This window comes from Muscardinus avellanarius (genome assembly GCF_963383645.1).
Source record: "Muscardinus avellanarius genome assembly, chromosome: 3".
Classification (NCBI taxonomy): Eukaryota; Metazoa; Chordata; class Mammalia; order Rodentia; family Gliridae; genus Muscardinus; species Muscardinus avellanarius.
Window position 1 is genome coordinate 43,835,901 of NC_137788.1, and position 18,847 is coordinate 43,854,747.

An 18,847-nucleotide genomic window follows, 5' to 3' on the forward strand; every position below is an offset into this window, starting at 1 on the left:
AAGCCCAAACCATAAACATCAGAAATAAAATGGCCTTTCAAAATTTTTCTCTTTTTAACTGGTTCTCTTTGGGTCTAATTTTTCCATAGAACTTGATAAGTTATTAGCATGCCTCATATAAATTAGCAGTCATCATTTCATGAAATAAAACGAGGTCATTGTTAATAAAAAAAATCTTGAACTAAAAATTTTCAAGATGGGAGTTCAGAGAGGAATACAGACAAGAAGTGAATATTTAGGAATTATGTAATAGATATTCTAACTGAACTAGAGTATATAAATATGAAATAAAAAACTTGGCTAAGGCTATATCTAAGTGGTAGAGTACATGCTTGCATACACAATGCTTTGGATTCAATTCCTAGCATCAAATAAAAACAAAACAACACACATTTTTTTCTTTTTTTGCAGTACTGGGGATTGAACCAGGGGCATTCTATTTCTGAGCTACACCTCCAGCCCTATTTTTTATTCTTTATTTTGAAATAGGGTCTAAGTTGCAGAGGACCTTATCTTAAGTAGCTGAGGGTGGCCATGAACCTGCGATCATCCTGTCTCAGCCTCCCAAGTAATGGGATTACAAGTGTGCACACCACAACCAGCTTAAGTCAACTGGTTTTGAAATTTTTGTTTCTATGCTTGAAATATGAGATCAATCAATATTTGTGACTTTATTAATATGTAAAAAGCAAGAATACTCAGAAAAGATAAGTTTGGGTTGAGCAGATAATTACCGATGAGCCAAATTCCATTACTTTTCTTTTTTTTGTTTTGTTTTTTTTTTTGTTGTTGTTTTGGTGGTACTGGGGTTCCTGGAAACCCTTCTACCTCCGGGCTACACTCCCAGACCTATTTTATACTTTTTATTTGGAAACAGGGTCTTTTAAGCCAGCTGGCTTGGAACCTGAGGGATCCTCCTGTCTCAGCCTCCCAAGCACGGGGATTACAAATGTGTGCCACCACACCCAGTGATACTTGTCTTTCTTAATGCCTTCATTTTAGCATTTTTAGTACCACAATTAGTAAGTGTAAAAAGAGGGGCCAGAAAGAAGCAGTGAAGTATACCTTCTTAGATTCTGTTTTCTTTCTTCCTTCCTTCCTTCCTTCCTTCCTTCCTTCCTTCCTTCCTTCCTTCCTTCCTTCCTTCCTTTCTTTCGTGGTACTGGAGATTGAATCCAGAGATATTCTACCTCCCAGTTACACCTCCAGGCCAATTTTAATTCCTATTTGGAAACAGGGTCTCACTAGATTGATGAATCTCACTACTTGCTGAAGCTGTCCTCAAATCTGCAATCCTCCTGCCTTAGTCTTCTAAGTAGTGGGATTACAGGTGTGCGCCACCATGCCCGGCTAGATTCTGCTATTTCTTAATAGCTCTAGTTAATTGCTTTTTGCCAGATAATTCAAAAAGTCAGTACTGAGAGTTGCAATTTTTTATGAATTTTAATTACACGTTATTCTTAGTCTGTGCCTCATTACCATTGGGCATATCACAGAGTTAATTTAATAGGTAATGAAATCTACTTATGACTATTTTTGGCAAGTTGTCTCATACTTCATAAAACTGAAAACAATCATGAAAGTGAAGAGTTTTAATTGCTTTATAGATGTCAAGTATCTTCATTCTTAATCTAGTGCCTCACTACCACTGATTATACACAGATATACTAACCCAAAGCTTTAATCCAGTGTTACTATTCAATTAATTTATGTTCAACCATTACTACTTAGTCTATATTAAGCATGATCCACAAGACCTTACTTACAGCAACCTATTCAGAAAAATTCAATAAACTGGACTTCCTATGCTAATCACGTATTTTGGATTTCACAAAGTTTAAGGTTAAGCATATGCCTTATCATTGCTACTAAATAAGAACAATAAATCAATCACAGAGAAATTCTGCCTTCTATAAGAAACCAAATATTTCAGGTCAATCCATTTAGCCTGAAAGGAACAATGTCAATTTTAGAGCTCTTTAGGTTGGCTATTTATTTATTTGTTTGTTTACTTATTTATTTTGGTGGTACTGGGAGTGGAACCTAGGAACTTTCTACCTCTGGGCTATACTCCTAGACCTATTTTCTATTTTATTTAGAAACAGGGTCTCACTAAGTTGCTGACAGCCTCACTAAGTAACTGAGGCTGGCTTGGAACCTGTGTGATCCTCCTGTCTCAGCCTCCCAAGCGCGGGGATTACAAGTGTGCGCCACCACGCCCAGCTTAGACTGGCTATTTAAATCCCCATCCTCAAAATATACAGTAGGGAAAAACTAACAGGTATATGTACTCAAGTTAACAAAACATTATCTATCCCAAGAACCTATATACTTTAAAACAGTAACTAACCAACTTCAGAAGCTATTCAAGATTATATCAGTGACTATATCTATTTCTTCAGATTGAGAAAATTTTTGTACATTTTGTCTCCCATTCTCAAGCTATTTTCAGGAATAACTGCTTAATATCAAAGGCTCTAGCATTTCTTAAGAGGCTTTAAAACAGCATAAAATAATGCAATTACAGCCGGGCATGGTGGCGTACACTTGTTATCCCAATACTTGGGAGGCTGAGACAGGAAGATCGCAGGCTCGAAGCCAGCCTTGACAACTTAGCAAGGCCTTCTGCAACTTAGTGAGACTCTGTTTCCAAATAAGAAATAAAATCAGGTTGGGAGTTTAGCTCAGAGGTAGAATGCCTCTGGGTTCAATCTCTAGTGCCACAGAAATAATAATAATGATGATGATGATCCAATTCAAGTAACCTGCCTTTCTATACCTAATTTTACTACCAGAAAGAGAAATATATTGGTGATGATCTCTTGACTTGCATCACATTTAGGAAAATTCCAGTAAAGATAATAAATGCAATCAGAGAATCAACTACCCAGAAGATTCTCTGGTTTATTCCCCAATCCTTCAGTAAATCATTTTCTTTGCCCTAGCATACTCCACCTAACAGACAATCTCTACTACATCAAAACAAAATAATGACTCCAACAATTTAGCACTGTCACCTGTTTAATACCAGGCAGGGAAATCTAACAAACAAGCAACACACTAAGAAATGTCCATCCATGAGCTCTTATTGGCAGCTGCTACTGGTGCTTCTACATCTAACCTCCTGTTTGTACCAGTGCAGCATTCAGGAAACTGCACCCCTAACATGGCCACACGAACTGCTTATTGCTCTAAACGAGACACTGCTCAATTTCTTATGTTTTTAGTATTTGAAACACTCTTTTGCATCATTTCATTAGAAAAAGATTTTTTACCTTTTCTATTTATAAAATGAAATAATTTAACAGAGCAGTTGGTGAAAATAAATTAAATTTCTTCATACCAAAGTTAAAATACCACAGCTACTAAGCAACTCATAAAATGTTATTTTTAAATGATTCTATATCATTTTCCATTCTAGCAGAAGTATGAAAAACAGTCTTTGAAAATACTAGGGCTTCTAGCTAAAGAATCTCACATGTATAAAAAAGCAATTTGGTTTTTCATGATAATAACGATGATCTCACATATTTATTTAATTTTACTGGTATAATAGTATTCACAAAGTCATTCAAAGTTACCCTTAATGGTATAATATAGGTAAATACCATTTAAAAACACTCTTAAAACTAGAAATCTATGCTGAAAAATACTGCTTTCTCATTTGCAGTACAATCATTGAAGGCCAAAATTCAAAGCAAGATCAATCATTTTACAAAAGATAGATGTATTCCCTACACCTAATAGCATAGTCATCAAATAGTAAATGACCCAATACATTTAAAATGAATATTCCTAAGTCAGAAATGAGATAATGGATTTTACAATTCACTTACCTGAACCTCACTTGTCCTCTGTTTAATAGTGTCTTCTTTCTCCTTAAGGTCCTGTTCCACATTATTCTTTTCCCTAGAAGACCAGCAAACAATGCAAGAATATTTGAGAACATCAGCTACAGCTGGTATGGTTATCCATCCTCCTAATCCGGAATCGCTTTTTAAATACATAGTGAAACATTCAATTTTTAAGTGAAGGGCAGATTTTCTACCCTCTTTTAATTATTTATGGGAAAGAAATCAATATAAGCTCTGTTTACAAAAAATTGCTTCCTCACTAAAATGTGGTGAAAAGAGAATAGATTAAAAAAGGAAGAGACAAATAATCAATGAAACACTCAGGCTTCACTGATCTCACTGTTGCTATGGAAATACTGTCCAATGAACACTTAGGTGAAGAAAAGGAGGGGTTGCATCAGCTCTATAAGCTTAACCCTTAAGTGTCACTGTCGAATTAAATGAAAATGGCTAATAGAAAACAGTGAACAATATTAAGGAAAGAGCCACTGGTTGAAGTGTTAATTTCCCCTTAAGTCATTGGTATACATCAATTTTAGAATGCAACAACATAGAGAAAATGAAAAAGATTGTTAATCTCAGGTAATTTGCTCTATCAAAAATATATCTACTCAAACAGGCTATTTTGGGAACATCTATCAAATCCAATTGATAAATATATAAAACAACATATACTACATTTTTAAAAAATCAAAGCATTTCTCCCTTCAACTCTTCAAATCAAACATAATGGGCTTTGAAATTTCACTACCTAAATTCTTACACATTTTGATCAAAGCTGTGTTCCTGTAAGTCTAAAGCAACCTGAGATTCAAAATTACAAAATAAAGCTATTTCTTTGATGTAACAAATGTTAAATACCCATGTTTATCCCCCACATACACCAACTGTTACTGCTCCCATCCCTTTCTTTTCTACAAAATGTGAGAAAAAGACCATAGAATTCTGCAGCAATACATTTTTGAGTGGGGGTAGGGAAGATAAAAGGCAACATGGAGAGGGAAGGATGAGATTTAAGAAGTCATCCAGACTTAGAACTGCACAATTTCTGTTCAGAGCCTCATTACTGTATTTCACTTTCCCTTCCAGGCACAATCCAAATGTAAGCTCAGGCTCCATTTAGCTTTCAACATAAAGAAAATTTAGAAATATATCAAAGGAGATACCGAGGGGACAAACTGCATGCTTCACTTATATTTATCACCTTTTCGAGGTGAGATTTTAAATGTAGACCAAAAACAACTGTTTTGGATATGTAGGCACAATGATCTTAAAATTTGTATGGAAAAAAAAAACACACGAATAAAGCTATTTGCATATTGTTACTTTTAGAGACTGGAGATGGCTAAGGAGCTCACTAACCGTTTGTCAGATGGGTCGCAATGTGGGTCGCGATGTCGTGGAGATTTTAAACAGTCCCTTACCATGCGAATCATTGCTGCAGCCAGTTCCTTCCATCCCTCAATCTACATATTATGCAAAGGCCATCCCCCGCTTGCCTCCAAACCTTATCAAATTAGGTAAAACCGAAAACTAGAAAAACAGAGGGGGAACAAAATCTGAAAATACCACACAAATTCTGCAAGCTCAATTCTGGAAAATTTTCTTTCCTCCTTATGTGAACAGATGAGTGTTTTCAGTCCTGCTGCAGTGTGTCAGAGATAAGTCACATGAAAATCTAGCCCCTTCCCCCACCCCTCCTGAGAGGCACTCCACACAAGGTCGGTATAACTTCAGCTCCATTTCAGACAGTAGATAGTAACAAAAGTAGAAAACACTACACAGTACCATAGATCGGCACATAGACACTGATGTGGATGTACACCTTCCAATTCTTTCTGCTTTGCTGCTAACTCCCACTACTGACAGTTTCTGCTTAATTCTGCTCTGCTGCTAACTCCTGCTGACAGTATCTGCTCAGAGGATCAGCATACATGCAGGAAAATAGGGCTGCAAGAAGGCAGTGAGCTGACTTCAAGTAGTTAAGACAGAAGATTGGCAGAGCAAAAGGAGAATGTTTGAAAAAGACAAACAGATCACAAAGGACACTCAGCTCAAACCAGCAAACACTGTCTATATTTGCATAAAATGGAGTAAGCATGAAGAATGTAAATTTCTCTTCATAATTTATGGTGTATTGGAGGTGAGAGCAACAGTAGTGGTAACTCCAAAACACCCTGAAAAACATTCCCAAATAAATAGAATATGGGAAATTTTAGGCATTCGATCTTAGTACAGCAATCAGTTAAATTTTTGGTCCCTATTTAGTCAAATTATGTTCGCGCCGGGCGTGGTGGCGCACGCTTGTAATCCCCGCGCTTGGGAGGCAGAGACAGGAGGATCACACAGGTTCGAAGCCAGCCGCGCTGGCGTAAGAGACCCTGTTTCAAAAATATAAAATAGGTCTGGGAGTGTAGCCCGGAGGAAGAAGGGCTTCCAGGAACCCCAGTACCACCAAAAAAAAAAAAAAAAAAAAAAAAAATTATGTTCTCATAATTCCCTTTATAATCCAAAGCAAGTACTGTAATATACATTGATAAACAGAAAGCTTAATTAAATGTTCAGGTATATCACTCTCTATTGAAAAAAATTACTGAAAACTTGCCCTAGAAACTAGACTGAAAATTAAGCAATTTTCCTCACTGATTTAAAATTTCAAGGATGCCAAATTGTTTCTCTGTCATCTTGCAGTGGATCACAACTCTACAACTCATTTTCGCCAAGTTATCATACATTAAGGTGCAGGAAAGATGCTTGGCTATATTTCTTACATTCTCCTCCCTTTTGAACAATGTGTATATCTTTATAAAGGTGATGTATGCATAACCAATACATTCTGTTTAACAGGTGTGTGAGTATTTTACTCAAACTACCACTTTTTTGTGTGTGGTACTAGGGACTGAACCCGGGGGCATTCTACCCTCGAGCTATGCCTTCAGCCCTACTTTTTATTCTTTATTTTTGAATCAGGGTCTCACTAAGTTGTGGAGGACTTCACAAAGTAGCTGAGGCTGGCCATGAACCTACAATCCTCCCAAGTACTGCAATTACAAGTGTGAAACACCATGCCTAGCTACTACCACTTATTTTGGATGTTATAAAGTTATTTTCTCCTCCTTAGAAATTTCCAGAAAAATAAATGAACCTAATTATCCTCTAGACTTTCTCTCTGGCCCTATGTACTCTAAGAGGCTCAGAGGAATCCTGAGGAATCCACAAGAACAAAGCTCTATAGCAAGCCAGGGACAGAGCGCCCCAGGGACAGAGCGCCCTGGTGTTTCAAAGACTGTGGTTCTGACTCCATGGGCCCTAGTACCCATCAAGGAGAGAGCAAGGCCCAGGCTAGTTTCAGTAGCCTGAGGTTGGTAACTACACAGACCTAACATGAAGTAGTCAAAAGCTGCGTAGAGGATGGGTCAGATTGAGAAACTTTGAGTCCAAACAATTTACCTCCATTTTCCCAGCTCTGTTTAAAGGGACAGAAAGCCATCTGTCTTAACTTTGATACAATTCCAGTATTATCATAGAGACAAGATTAAATCACCTTCAAAGTCCTTCCCAGATATATAGTTATGTCTTTTTTTTTTTTTTTTTTAGTGGTATTGGGGATGGAACCCAGAGGCTTTCTACCTCTGGGCTATACTCCCAGACCCATTTTTTATATTTTATTTGGAAACAGGGTCTCACTAAGTTGCTGAGAGCCTCACTAAGTAGCTGAGGCTGGCTTCGAACCTGCGCAATCCTCCTGTCTCAGCCTCCCAAGCGCGGAGATTACAAGCGTGCGCCACCATGCCCGGCTAGTTATGTCTTTTTACTGAAAGCATTCACTATATTCTAACCAGAAAAAAAAAAAAGAACACTAGAAAGTGCTGGAAATTAGAAAACTGTAAACTCAGAATCCATATTTTAGAATCCTAAGTCTTACTTATAAAAATCCTTTTGGGGCACATTTAACTGTAGAAATGCTTATTATGAAGTAGCTAAACTACCAATCTCTTTCACAAGCAAACAGAGAAAAGCATGCTATTCCCATTATGCATCTTCAGTAAGGCACTGGGGCCTTACAGAGAGCAAGGAAATGAACAAAAAACAGAGACCTGGATTCTAATCTGGCTCTGTTGAGAGTTTTTCTGACTCTGATTATATCACTTAATCTTTCAAAGACTGTCTTCTTTTTCACATATATATACTAATATCTCTAAAATCTTAGGTTCAAAAGGTGAAATGCACATCATGTAATCAAGAAAAAAGGAGGCTTTGAGCCTATATATTAATATTACTAAGAATTTTAAGTTAATGGAGGAAGTTTTCAATTTATAAATGACTTATAAAAGATCACAAAACATTAATATAGTTATAAAATCTCTGCCTTAAAATCATGTCTCAATAATTAAAATAATATTTTTATCTGCCATACTGGGGATTGAACCCAGGGGCATTCTACCTCTGAGCTACCCCCTCCATGGCCAATTTTTTATTCTTTATTTTGAAACAGGGTCTCACTAAGTAGCTGAGGCTGGCTGTGAACCTGAGATCCTCCTGTCTCAGCCTCCCAAGTGCTGGAATTACAAGCATGCACCATCACACCTGGCACTTCAAAATAATCTAACCTCTACTATTAGAAACTCATTATATGGTTTTCAAAGCTTGTGACTTGAAAAAAAATAATTCAGGGTTAAAATACTGGCTCCATAACAGACTGTTGTTTTGTTTGTCTCTTTGTTTTGTCATATGGGGAACGGAACCCAGAGGCACTCTACCTTTGAGCTATAGATTTTATTTCTGATTTGGAAACAGTATCTCTCTGGGTTGCTGAGGCTCACTACTTGCTGAGGCTGTCCTGAAACCTGCGATGCGATCCTCCTGTCTCAGCCTCCCAAGTACAGACAGGCACAGGCAACACCACGCCCAGTCACAGATGGTCTTCAATCACTACAGAGATAGCTACTGCTTCTAGCTGGCCCCTCTTTATCCCAGAGTTAGCAGTCTTTCCTGGGATGAATCCTCCATGATGTATGGACCTCATTCAATCAGTTTAAGACCTTAAAAGAGAGAGACTGAGATTCCTGAAGGAAAAGGGAATTCTGTCCAGACTGCCTCTGCAGACACAACTGCAATATCAACTCTTCCTTGGGTTTGCAATCTGCTGGCTTGTTATGCAGATTTCAAAATTGCCAGGCCCACCGGGCATGGTGGCGCACACTTGTAATCCCCCGGGCCAGACACGCTGGCTTAAGAGACCCTGTTTCAAAATAAAAAGGTATAAAAAATAGGTCTGGGAATATAACCCAGAGGTAGAAGGGCTACCAGGAACCCCAGTACTACCAAAAAAAAAAAAAAAAAAAAAAAAAAAAAGCCAGGCCCTAAAACCATATGAACAAATTTAAAATAAAAATTCCCCCATTCTTTCTGTCTGTATGATAATCATATACATAAATTCTACTGCTTCTGTTTCTATGGAGAACCCTAACATACCTTCCACCTATACCTTTATTATTCCAATTACATATAGCCATCAAATTCTCCCTTTTGCCTAAAGCAACTCCAATTATGTACAGCACTTCTTTTTTCTGTGTGTGGGGAGTACTGAGAATTGAACACAGGGGCATTCTACTTCTGAGCTCTACCCCCACCTAATTTTATTTTTTATTTTTATTATTTTTATTCATTTATTTATTTGTGGTACTGGGGGTAGAACCCAGGGGCTTTTCTACCTCTGGGCTACGCTCCCAGGCCTATTTTATACTTTATTTGGAAACAGGGTCTCACTAAGTTGCTGAGAGCCTCACTAAGTAGCTGAGGCTGGCTTCAAACCTGTGCAATCCTCCTGTCTCAGCCTCCCAAGCACGGGGATTATAAGCATGTGCCACCACGCCCGGCTCTTATTTTTTATTTTGAAACACGGTCTCACTAAATTGCTGAGGCTGAACTCAAACTTATCATCCTTCTGTCTCAGTCTCCCAAGATTATAAACATGCACCACCACAACCGGCTGCACTTTTTTTTTTTTTTTTTTTTTTTGGCGGTACTGGGGTTCCTGGAAGCCCTTCTACCTCCGCGCTACACTCCCAGACCTATTTTTATATTTTTATTTGGAAACAGGGTCTCTTAAGCCAGACCGGCTGGCTTTGAACCAGCGTGATCCTCCTGTGTCTGCCTCCCAAATGCGGGGATTACAAACGTGAGCCGCCACGCCCGGCCTGCACTTCATTTTTAAGTCTCAGTTTTCTTTTCTTAAAAGAGGGATAATAGCCAGGCATATATATAAATATATAAAAATAGGTCTGAGAGTGTAGCCCGGAGGGAGAAGGGCTTCCAGGAACCCCAGTACCACCAAAACAAAAAACAAAAAACAAAACAACAACAACAAAAAAGCGGGATAATAAAACCTGTATCTCACAGTTACAGAAATAAGTAACAGTTATAGAAAAGATTAAATACTATTTGCAACACATCTAGTACCTAGAAGATTCTAAATAAAAAGCTAAACAGTAACAAACTAATAATAAGCTCTAGTTTCCCCATTTAAGATAACTATTTTACACATCAGATGTGGAACTGGTGTGAAGAGTGAAAGAAAAAAATAATTAACAGAATCTAATATATCCCTATGCAACTTGAAGACCTACCTACTGATTCAACAAATACATATTGAATACTATTACATTTTATAAAACAGTGGGGGTAGGGACTTGCCATTAAGAAGTTCTCAATTCAATGTAAATGAACACACACTTGGTGTGATGAGTTGGAAGGAAGAATATAAAGAGCTAATTATCAGTTCCTCCTCATAGAGGACTAATATCTAGAATACACAATGAACAATTAAAAAAAGGGAAAAATGGTCAACTGAACTGAACTTCTCAAAAGAAGGATTACAAAAGAAAAAAGTTCAAAATTATTATCAATTAGGGAAATTCCAATCAAAACTATACTGTGATTCTATCTCACTCTAGTTAGAATGGCAGTCATCAAGAATACAAACAAGCCAGGCATGGTGGGACACGCTTATAATCCCAGCATTTGGGACGCTGAGATGGGAGGATCAAGGTTCACGAACAGCTTCAGCTACTTTGTGAGGCCCTTTGCAACTGAGGGAGATCCTGTTTCAAAATAAAGAATAAACAAATAGGGCTGGGGCGTTGCTTGGAGGTAGAATGCTCCTGGGTTCCATCCCCAGTACCTAAAAAAGAAAAAAAAAATATTGGCAGGAAGGAAGAACTCTCACATACTGTTGGTGGTAGTGTAAATAATACAACTACTATGGAGTTAAGTACAGAGGTATACGAAAAGACTAGGAGTAGAGCCAACACATGATCCAGCTACACCACTTTATGGTATCTTTCTAAAAGAATTATAGTCAGAAAAATATAGTGATACATGCACACCCATGTTTATAGCAACACAGTTCACAATAGCCAAATTATGGAACCAGCCTGGGTATTTGTCAACAAATGAATGGATAAAGAAAATGTGGTATACACACACAACGGGTTTTTTTGTGTGTGACTGGTACTGGGGGTGGAACCCAGGGGCTTTTCTACCTCTGGACTATACTCCCAGACCTATTTTATACTTATCTGGAAACAGGGTCTCACTAAGTTGCTGAGAGCCTCACTAAGTAGCTGAGACTGTCTTAGAACCTGTGCGATCCTTCTGTCTCAGCCTCCCAAGTGTAGGGATTACAAGCGTGTACCACCACGCCTGGCCACAATGGAATTTTACTTATTCATAAAGAACAAAATTATGTTATTTTGCAGAAAATAAATAGAACTTGAACATAATGTATTATGTGAGAACAGCCAGTCTCAAAAAGTCAAGGGTCATATATTTCTCTCATGTGAAAGCTAGACATAGAAAACAAAAGGGACTTCAGATAAATGAAGAGAGAGACTAGTAGAATAGTGGAAGAGAATTGGGGAGGAGATGGAAGGGGGAAAGGAGACGTGATGAGGTTCAATTAATGCTGTCCACATATAAAGGCATTACCAGTCTCACCAACTTGTGCAGGGAAGGGATCTGGAGGGAATCACATCAAGTGCTATTCACATATATGTTTAATTACAATGTACCAGTGAAAGTATATTTATTTATTTATTTATTTACTTACTTACTTACTTATTTATTTTCGTGGTACTGGGGATGGAACCCAGGGGCATTCTAACTTCAAGCTATACCCCCAGGCCTATATTTTTATCCTTTATTTTGAAACAGGGTCTCACTGAGTTGCAAAGGGTCTCACTAAGAGGCTGAGACTGTCCTCAAACTACGATTCTCCTTTTTCTCAGCCTCCCAAATGCTGGGATTACAAGTGTGCGCCATCAAGCCTGGCTTCAGTGAAAGTATATTTAAAAAAGGAATTAAATGTAAAACTAAGCCTTAGCTTTCTCAATTATAAAATAGAGATGATAGCCAGAATTAACTTAGATTACATCTAGAAAGATTCCAGCACAGTACCTAGCAGATAGTGTTAAGTAAATTTCATTAATTATTATTAGTACCATTATTTATTTACTAGTATAAAAGCACAATACTGTTTTTTTCCTTAATGATAAAATTTCCTGACACGTTTTTTGGTTCCCAAAGACAGATTGTAACCCAGTTTTCCTACCCTTTGCCCCAGTACTGTAGTTTTAATCCAGGGCACTCTACCACTATACTATGTCTCCAGCTTTATTTAAGACAGGATCTCACTAAGTTGCCCCAGAATGGTCTTTTTTTTTTTTTTTTTTTTTTTGCAGGTCTGGGGATGGAACTCAGGGGCATTCGACCTCCGAGCTACACCCCCTGCCCTGTTTTTTTTATTTTTTATTTTGAAACCGGGTCTCACTGAGTTGCAGAGGGCCTCACTTAGTAACTGAGGCTGTCTGCGAACCGCGATCCTCCGGTCTCAGCCTCCCAAATGCTGGGATTACAAGCGTGCGCCACCACGCCCGGCTCCAAAATGGTCTTAAACTTGCAGTCTTCCTGCTTTAGTTCCCCAAATCCCTGGGAACTAGGGGACATGTGCTAACATGTCCAGAAATATATCTTAAAAATAAAAGCTTTACCAAAAGAGATAAGTGACACTTAGTAAGTTACCAAAGCCACAAAATACTAAACCAAATAAAATAAAATTTTAGAGAACACAACTAAGTAGACCAGAGCAGGTCTCATAATACTACATCTCCAATAGGTAATAAACATAAAACAATTAATGCGCTATCTTACATTGTTTTGTTACACTGTCTCTGAAATCCATTATATTTTACAACAATAGCACATCCTAATTTAGACTAACCATATTTTAAATGTTCAACAGCCACACAAGACTAATGGCTACTATATTGCACAGCACAGATTTAGACTTTAGCAAAGACCTTTTCAAATAAAGGGAGTCTGCTAATAGAGGTTTTAGTGATAATCCATACTGTACCAGTATTGGGAACAGCCTAGGAAGATTTGGGAAAGCTCTGATTATTAATATATTTCAAAAGAAGATGATTGATATTTCAAAAATAGTTGTATTAAAATGGCAGCAGACATGGGTGAGGGGCAGATCTGTGCAAGGATTTGATTTCTGTCTAAAACAGGCAGCTATTTCAATGTAAATTAACCTAGCTCAAAATAATTACCAAGTCAATAGAGGAGAGCTAGAATTTCTGCTTTCTAAAGAGATATACATGGTGATCTAGGGAGGATAGGGCAGGGTTTGACCTTGCCCTTCAGGAAAGGAGCCGCCTGGCCACACCTGGTTAAGGGGAGGTACCTTACAGGGACATTCACTACGTCAGAGTCACGCAAACAAGATGGAGGTCATGGGTATAAAAAGTCCGGTGTATAAGCCCTTTGGTGTACTCATTTGAGTCATCCCCTCATGCCATTTTGGCATGGGGCTGTATTTCTGTTCTCTGTATTTCCATCTTTTAATAAACTTCTTTAAATCTTTAGCAAGAGTTCGGGCTAATGTGTATTTATACTTAGCTCAGAACAAGAATCCGCAGTTTTTCTCTGTTTTCCTGTTTGTGTGGTTGTGGGGGAATTACTTCACCCCTCACACACCAAACACATTTCAACCGCAACACATACATTAAATGAAATGAATTAGGTAGCAACCTTATTCATACAAGTACACTTTACAATCTAGAGCTTCAATTATCAGTAATACCACTTCTGAGGTAGTCATGAAACCTAGCTGTCAGTGCCATAGATCTGTACATAGCCAGAAAAAGATCTGATTGAATCATATAAGCAAAACATATTTGATATATAAGCAATGCTCTTTCTAGATATAATGGTTCCTTCCTTTTTGGTACTGGAGATTAAACCCTCTGGCCTTCTACCACTAAGCTATAGCCTCCTTTGCCCTTTTTATGTTGGGAATGACCACACTAAGTTACTGTGCACTGGCCTCAAACCTGCAATCCTCCTGTCTCAAACTCCAAAGTACTGGGATTACAGGAAGATGCAACCACCTTGGCCAGTTACTAATAGAAACTGAACCAAACTAAACAAAAAACATGATTAAAAAAAATTAAGCCGGGCATGGCGGCACATGCTTGTAATCCCAGCACATGGGAAGCCGAGACAGGAGGATTACACAGGTTCGAAGCCAGCCTCAGCTACTTAGTGAGGCTCTCAGCAACTTAGTGAGACCCTGTTTCCAAATAATAGGTCTGGGAGTATAGCCCAGAGGTAGAAAGTCTCTGGGTTCCACCCCAAGTACCACCAGAAAAAAAAAAAAAAAATCATCCAGGAGTGGTTGTGCACACTTGTAATTCCAGTACTTGGGAGGCTGAGACAGGAGGATCACAGGTTTGTGGCCAGCCTCAGCTACTTAGTGAGGCCCTCTGCAACTTAGTGAGACCCTGTTTCAAAATAAAGAATAAAAATTAGGGCCAGGGTATAATTCAGAGGTAGAATGCCCCTGGGTTCAATCCCCAGTACCACATTAAAAAAAAAAAAAATTCAAGCTGCGTTTGGTGGCACAGGTTTGTAATCTTGTTCAAAATCCCTATTTCAAAATAAAGAATAAAAAATAGGGCTGGGGGTGTTAGCTTGGAGGTGGAATGCCTGAATTCAGTCCCCAATAACACACACACACACACACAGACACACACACACACACACACACACACACACACACCACACACACACACACACAGTCAGTTAGGTGTAGTGGTACACATTTATAATCCTAGTAAGTGGAGATTGAGACTGGAGGATCACAGGTTCCAGACTAGTGTGAACAATTTAGCAAGTCTCTGTTTCAAAAGTAATAAAATAATATAAAATAAAATAGGGCCTCAGTATTAAAAGTGCTCTGAGCAAAGGAAACTGCTCTCTGAATTGAGACAAATATTAAGGAAGCTTCTTGGAAATACAAACTTGTTCCAACATTTCCTTGTCTGAAAAATCAAGACAAGACCTCTTATTCTTCAAGAATGTTATAAAGCATTCAACAGGAAAATTTATATGAAGCAGGCATAGCACAGTCCCCAGTAACTATTATTAAAATCGTCTATCCTGTTTATTGGCCCAACGCCAGGATAATGAACAGGCCTGACAGGATGTGGCTTTTGCTTCCTGATATTCTTGCTGAAAGGACAGAGACAGGAAGGAAGTAGAAGCTAGCAGAAGATAAAACATTAACTCCTGCCTCAGCATAACTCGCCACTACCACACTGTCAGAGTGGCTGAAGCACTTCTCAGTATATTTTGCCTTTTCCTCTATCAAGAACTTCTCTATCTGCAGCATTTTATTTTCAAAGCAAGAATTCTTGAAAATGAAACTGTGAACAGTTTTTAAGGGTCTAGGAACTTTGGAAATAAATACAAAATAATATACATGGATATAAAAGTCTCACTTTGCCAGGCATGGTGGCGCACGCTTGTAATCCCCGCGCTTGGGAGGTGGAGACAGGAGGATCGCGCTGGTTCGGAGCCAGCCTTGCTGGCTTAAGAGACCCTGTTTCCACATAAAAAAGTGAAAAAATAGGTCTGGGAGTGTAGCCCGTGGGAGTGTATCCTGGAGGTAGAAGGGCTTCCAGGAACCCCAGTACCACCAAAAAAAAAAAAAAAAAAAAAAGTCTCACTTTGTACTAGGGATCGAACCCAGGGCCTTGCACATGCTAAGTGAGCACTCTGCCCCTGAGCCACAGCCTACCCCTAAGTAAGAGCATTCTTTACCAACTCACTCCCAGGTTACAAGCATAGCTTTCATTATATCCATTGATTTGTGAATGCTGAAAACAAAATACTATTCTATGAAACATTTTTACATGCTTTTCTACATTTCCCAAATTTTAAAAATAAATATGTACTATAATTATCAAGGGGGTTAAATATTATATTATGTTCATTACAAATTCATAATTCCATATTATGTGCTATTTGTTTCCAAGTCGGGTCATCAGACCAAAATTAAGTATCTTCATCTCAAAACCAACAAAGAAGAGTCTATTTTGTCAACAACAATTTGGTAAGTACTGAAACAAAATCTGTTTAAATTATTTTTTCTTATTTTATAGTTATATATATCACATCCTGATATATTAATAAAAGGAGAAACTTTGCACAGAAAAAAGTTATTCACCATAACAAAAGCTTGTTTTTAATATAATACAATCACTTGATCTAATATAATCACTTAGAAAAGTGAATTTTGTAATTTTAGCATGGATAATGAATTTCATTATGCCTTTGCTGGATTTGACAGATGATGGAAGTTTGCCTACACCATAGATCTCACCTAAAATAAAAGCCTAGAGACTGTATTTTCATAAATGTCAAATCATGTATAAATGTATTACACATCTATAAAATGTGACTACAACCTAAAAAATAACAAGATTTCGAAACTCTATCTTTCATAGTAAGACAATCACAAAATATTCTGCCTCTGAGCTAAATCCCCAGCCTTTTTTTTTTTCACTTTTTAGCAAGACCCTTGCTAAGTTGCTGAAAGTCTTGCTAAACTGCTGAGGCTGGCTTTGAACCTGAAATCCTCCTGTCTCAGCCTCCCACATACTGGAATTACAGGCATGTGCCACTATGACCAGCTACATTCTTTTAAGTTGTTAGTTGTTGCTCACTATACAAGCTGCCACTGGTACAAGTATAACATTATGATTGTTAAAAGTTATTGAAAGCTTAGTTGACCAAAATGCAACAAATATTACAAATATGGCAAAAGGAGAGCATTTACCTATGTTGTTGTAATTCTTATAAGAACTCACTATAAAAACACTTATATGTTAGACAACTACTGTGGAAGTCAAGAAAGCAAGTCCTAGAATACTGAAGTGCCAATTTTCATAGGCTTGAGAAGCAGAGAAAAATATTTTTAATAGTTACTATGAAATATGTATTATATAATCAAAACAAGCAAAATTACTTATGGAAAATACGAAAATGAAAAATCTAAACACCATTATAGATTCAATAACCAAAAGTTTGCTTCTCTGTTTCAAACAAAAAGCAAACATTTTTAAATTTTAATTAGCGGCAAAACTATATAAAGAAAAAAATGCTAACCTCACCAAATATGGCTTTGGTGTCAGCAGAATCTCTGACTTGATATGTGTCTTTGGACTTTATTTTTCCTCAACAGTAAGAAAGAAATTGGACTATATGATCTCCAAGGAGTTTTTTTTTTAAGGTTTTAGGATTCCAATATTAGAGGCTTTATGTAATAAAATAAAGCCCAATTTTCAAACAGTAAAAATTTAGTTAAATTTAGTATAAAGCAAATATAAAGCAAATATACTCAAAAGTAAGCAATGACATTTGAAAAGGTGCCTACAGTAAATTTATAGGATGTTAGTCATAAGATATTAAAGTTGATTATTGAAATTTAAATAGATTTGAAGCTATATACTGCTTATAGTAGATGTTTGCCTCCCAGAATTCATTCCTCCTCTGGCAAGAACCTCTAATGACTGACTGTCTCTCTTCTCTCCCTCCCTCCCCCCTCTCTCTCGCCATTGACTGGCTCAGAAGTCAGCATGGTTTTAAGCCAACTGAATCAGATTGAATCTCAGAACTTTTTCAGGAACTGATAGAAGAGAAGCAACACTCTCCATCAAACTTGAAATTATCACCATCAATAAAATATATTATTAGCCATTACCTGCTTCAAATGAATTATAAAGGTTAAAAAAATAATAACCTTGCAATCCCAGTACTTTAGAGGCTGAGACAGGAGTATCACAGGTTTGAGCCAGCCTAAGATAAAATAGGTCTGGGGATATGGCCCTGGGTTCAATCTCCAGTACCATACACACAAATAAAAAACCTTGATATAAGTTCATAGTGATGTTTAAATCCAGTGCCTTGAAGATAGAAAAATGGTCTGACCCTTCAAAAGATAATTTTGAAATTTTAGGAAGTAATTTTTACAATATTATTTATATTTCCAGAGAGTAGGGAAATACAAAAAATACTTGCCATACTCAGAATCAAATCTAATTGCATTTGAATTTCTTCTATACAGTATCTATGTACAAGAAAAAAGATTCACTGGGCGTGGTGGTGCACACTTGTAATCCCAGCACTTGGGAGGCTGAGACAGGAGGATCACACAGGTTCGAAGCCAGCCTCAGCTACTTAGTGAGGCTCTCAGCAACTTAGTGAGACCCTGTTTCCAAACAAAATATAAAATAGATCTGGGTGTGTAGCCCGAAGGTAGAAAGCACCTGGGTTCCATGGGTTCCATCCCCAGTACCACAATGAAAAAAAAAAAGTTAAGGAAAAATTATTTCATTCATTTTTAGGTACACATTTTTTTTCACAATCTGAAATCAAACAGTTACCTATTAGTTAATGGCATATCGGTGTTTACTGCATAATAGTTTTTCTTTTTTTCAATGGTATATATATATAAAAGTATAGCATATCCAGTAATTAAAGACTGCCTTACACTTGATGAAATATGGTACACTGAGTAGAATTTCAGTACCTAACTTAAAAAAGCAGCATTTACCAAAATATGCATTAGAAACAGAAGGTGTCTG

The 18,847-nt window shown here is 37.5% G+C and overlaps 1 protein-coding gene across 3 annotated transcripts in view; it reads right to left on the bottom strand.

Annotated features, from left to right (window-relative positions):
* EPS15 (epidermal growth factor receptor pathway substrate 15) overlaps nt 1-18,847 on the bottom strand; it is a gene marked incomplete at both ends in the record, with an annotated part of 144,465 nt that overhangs the window by 52,949 nt on the left and 72,669 nt on the right. For all 3 annotated transcript variants that reach the window (XM_080690749.1, XM_080690748.1, XM_080690747.1), the window contains one exon: nt 3,837-3,909. In XM_080690749.1, coding sequence (XP_080546875.1) covers nt 3,837-3,909 — 73 coding nt within the window. The remainder of the gene's footprint in view (nt 1-3,836; nt 3,910-18,847) is intronic.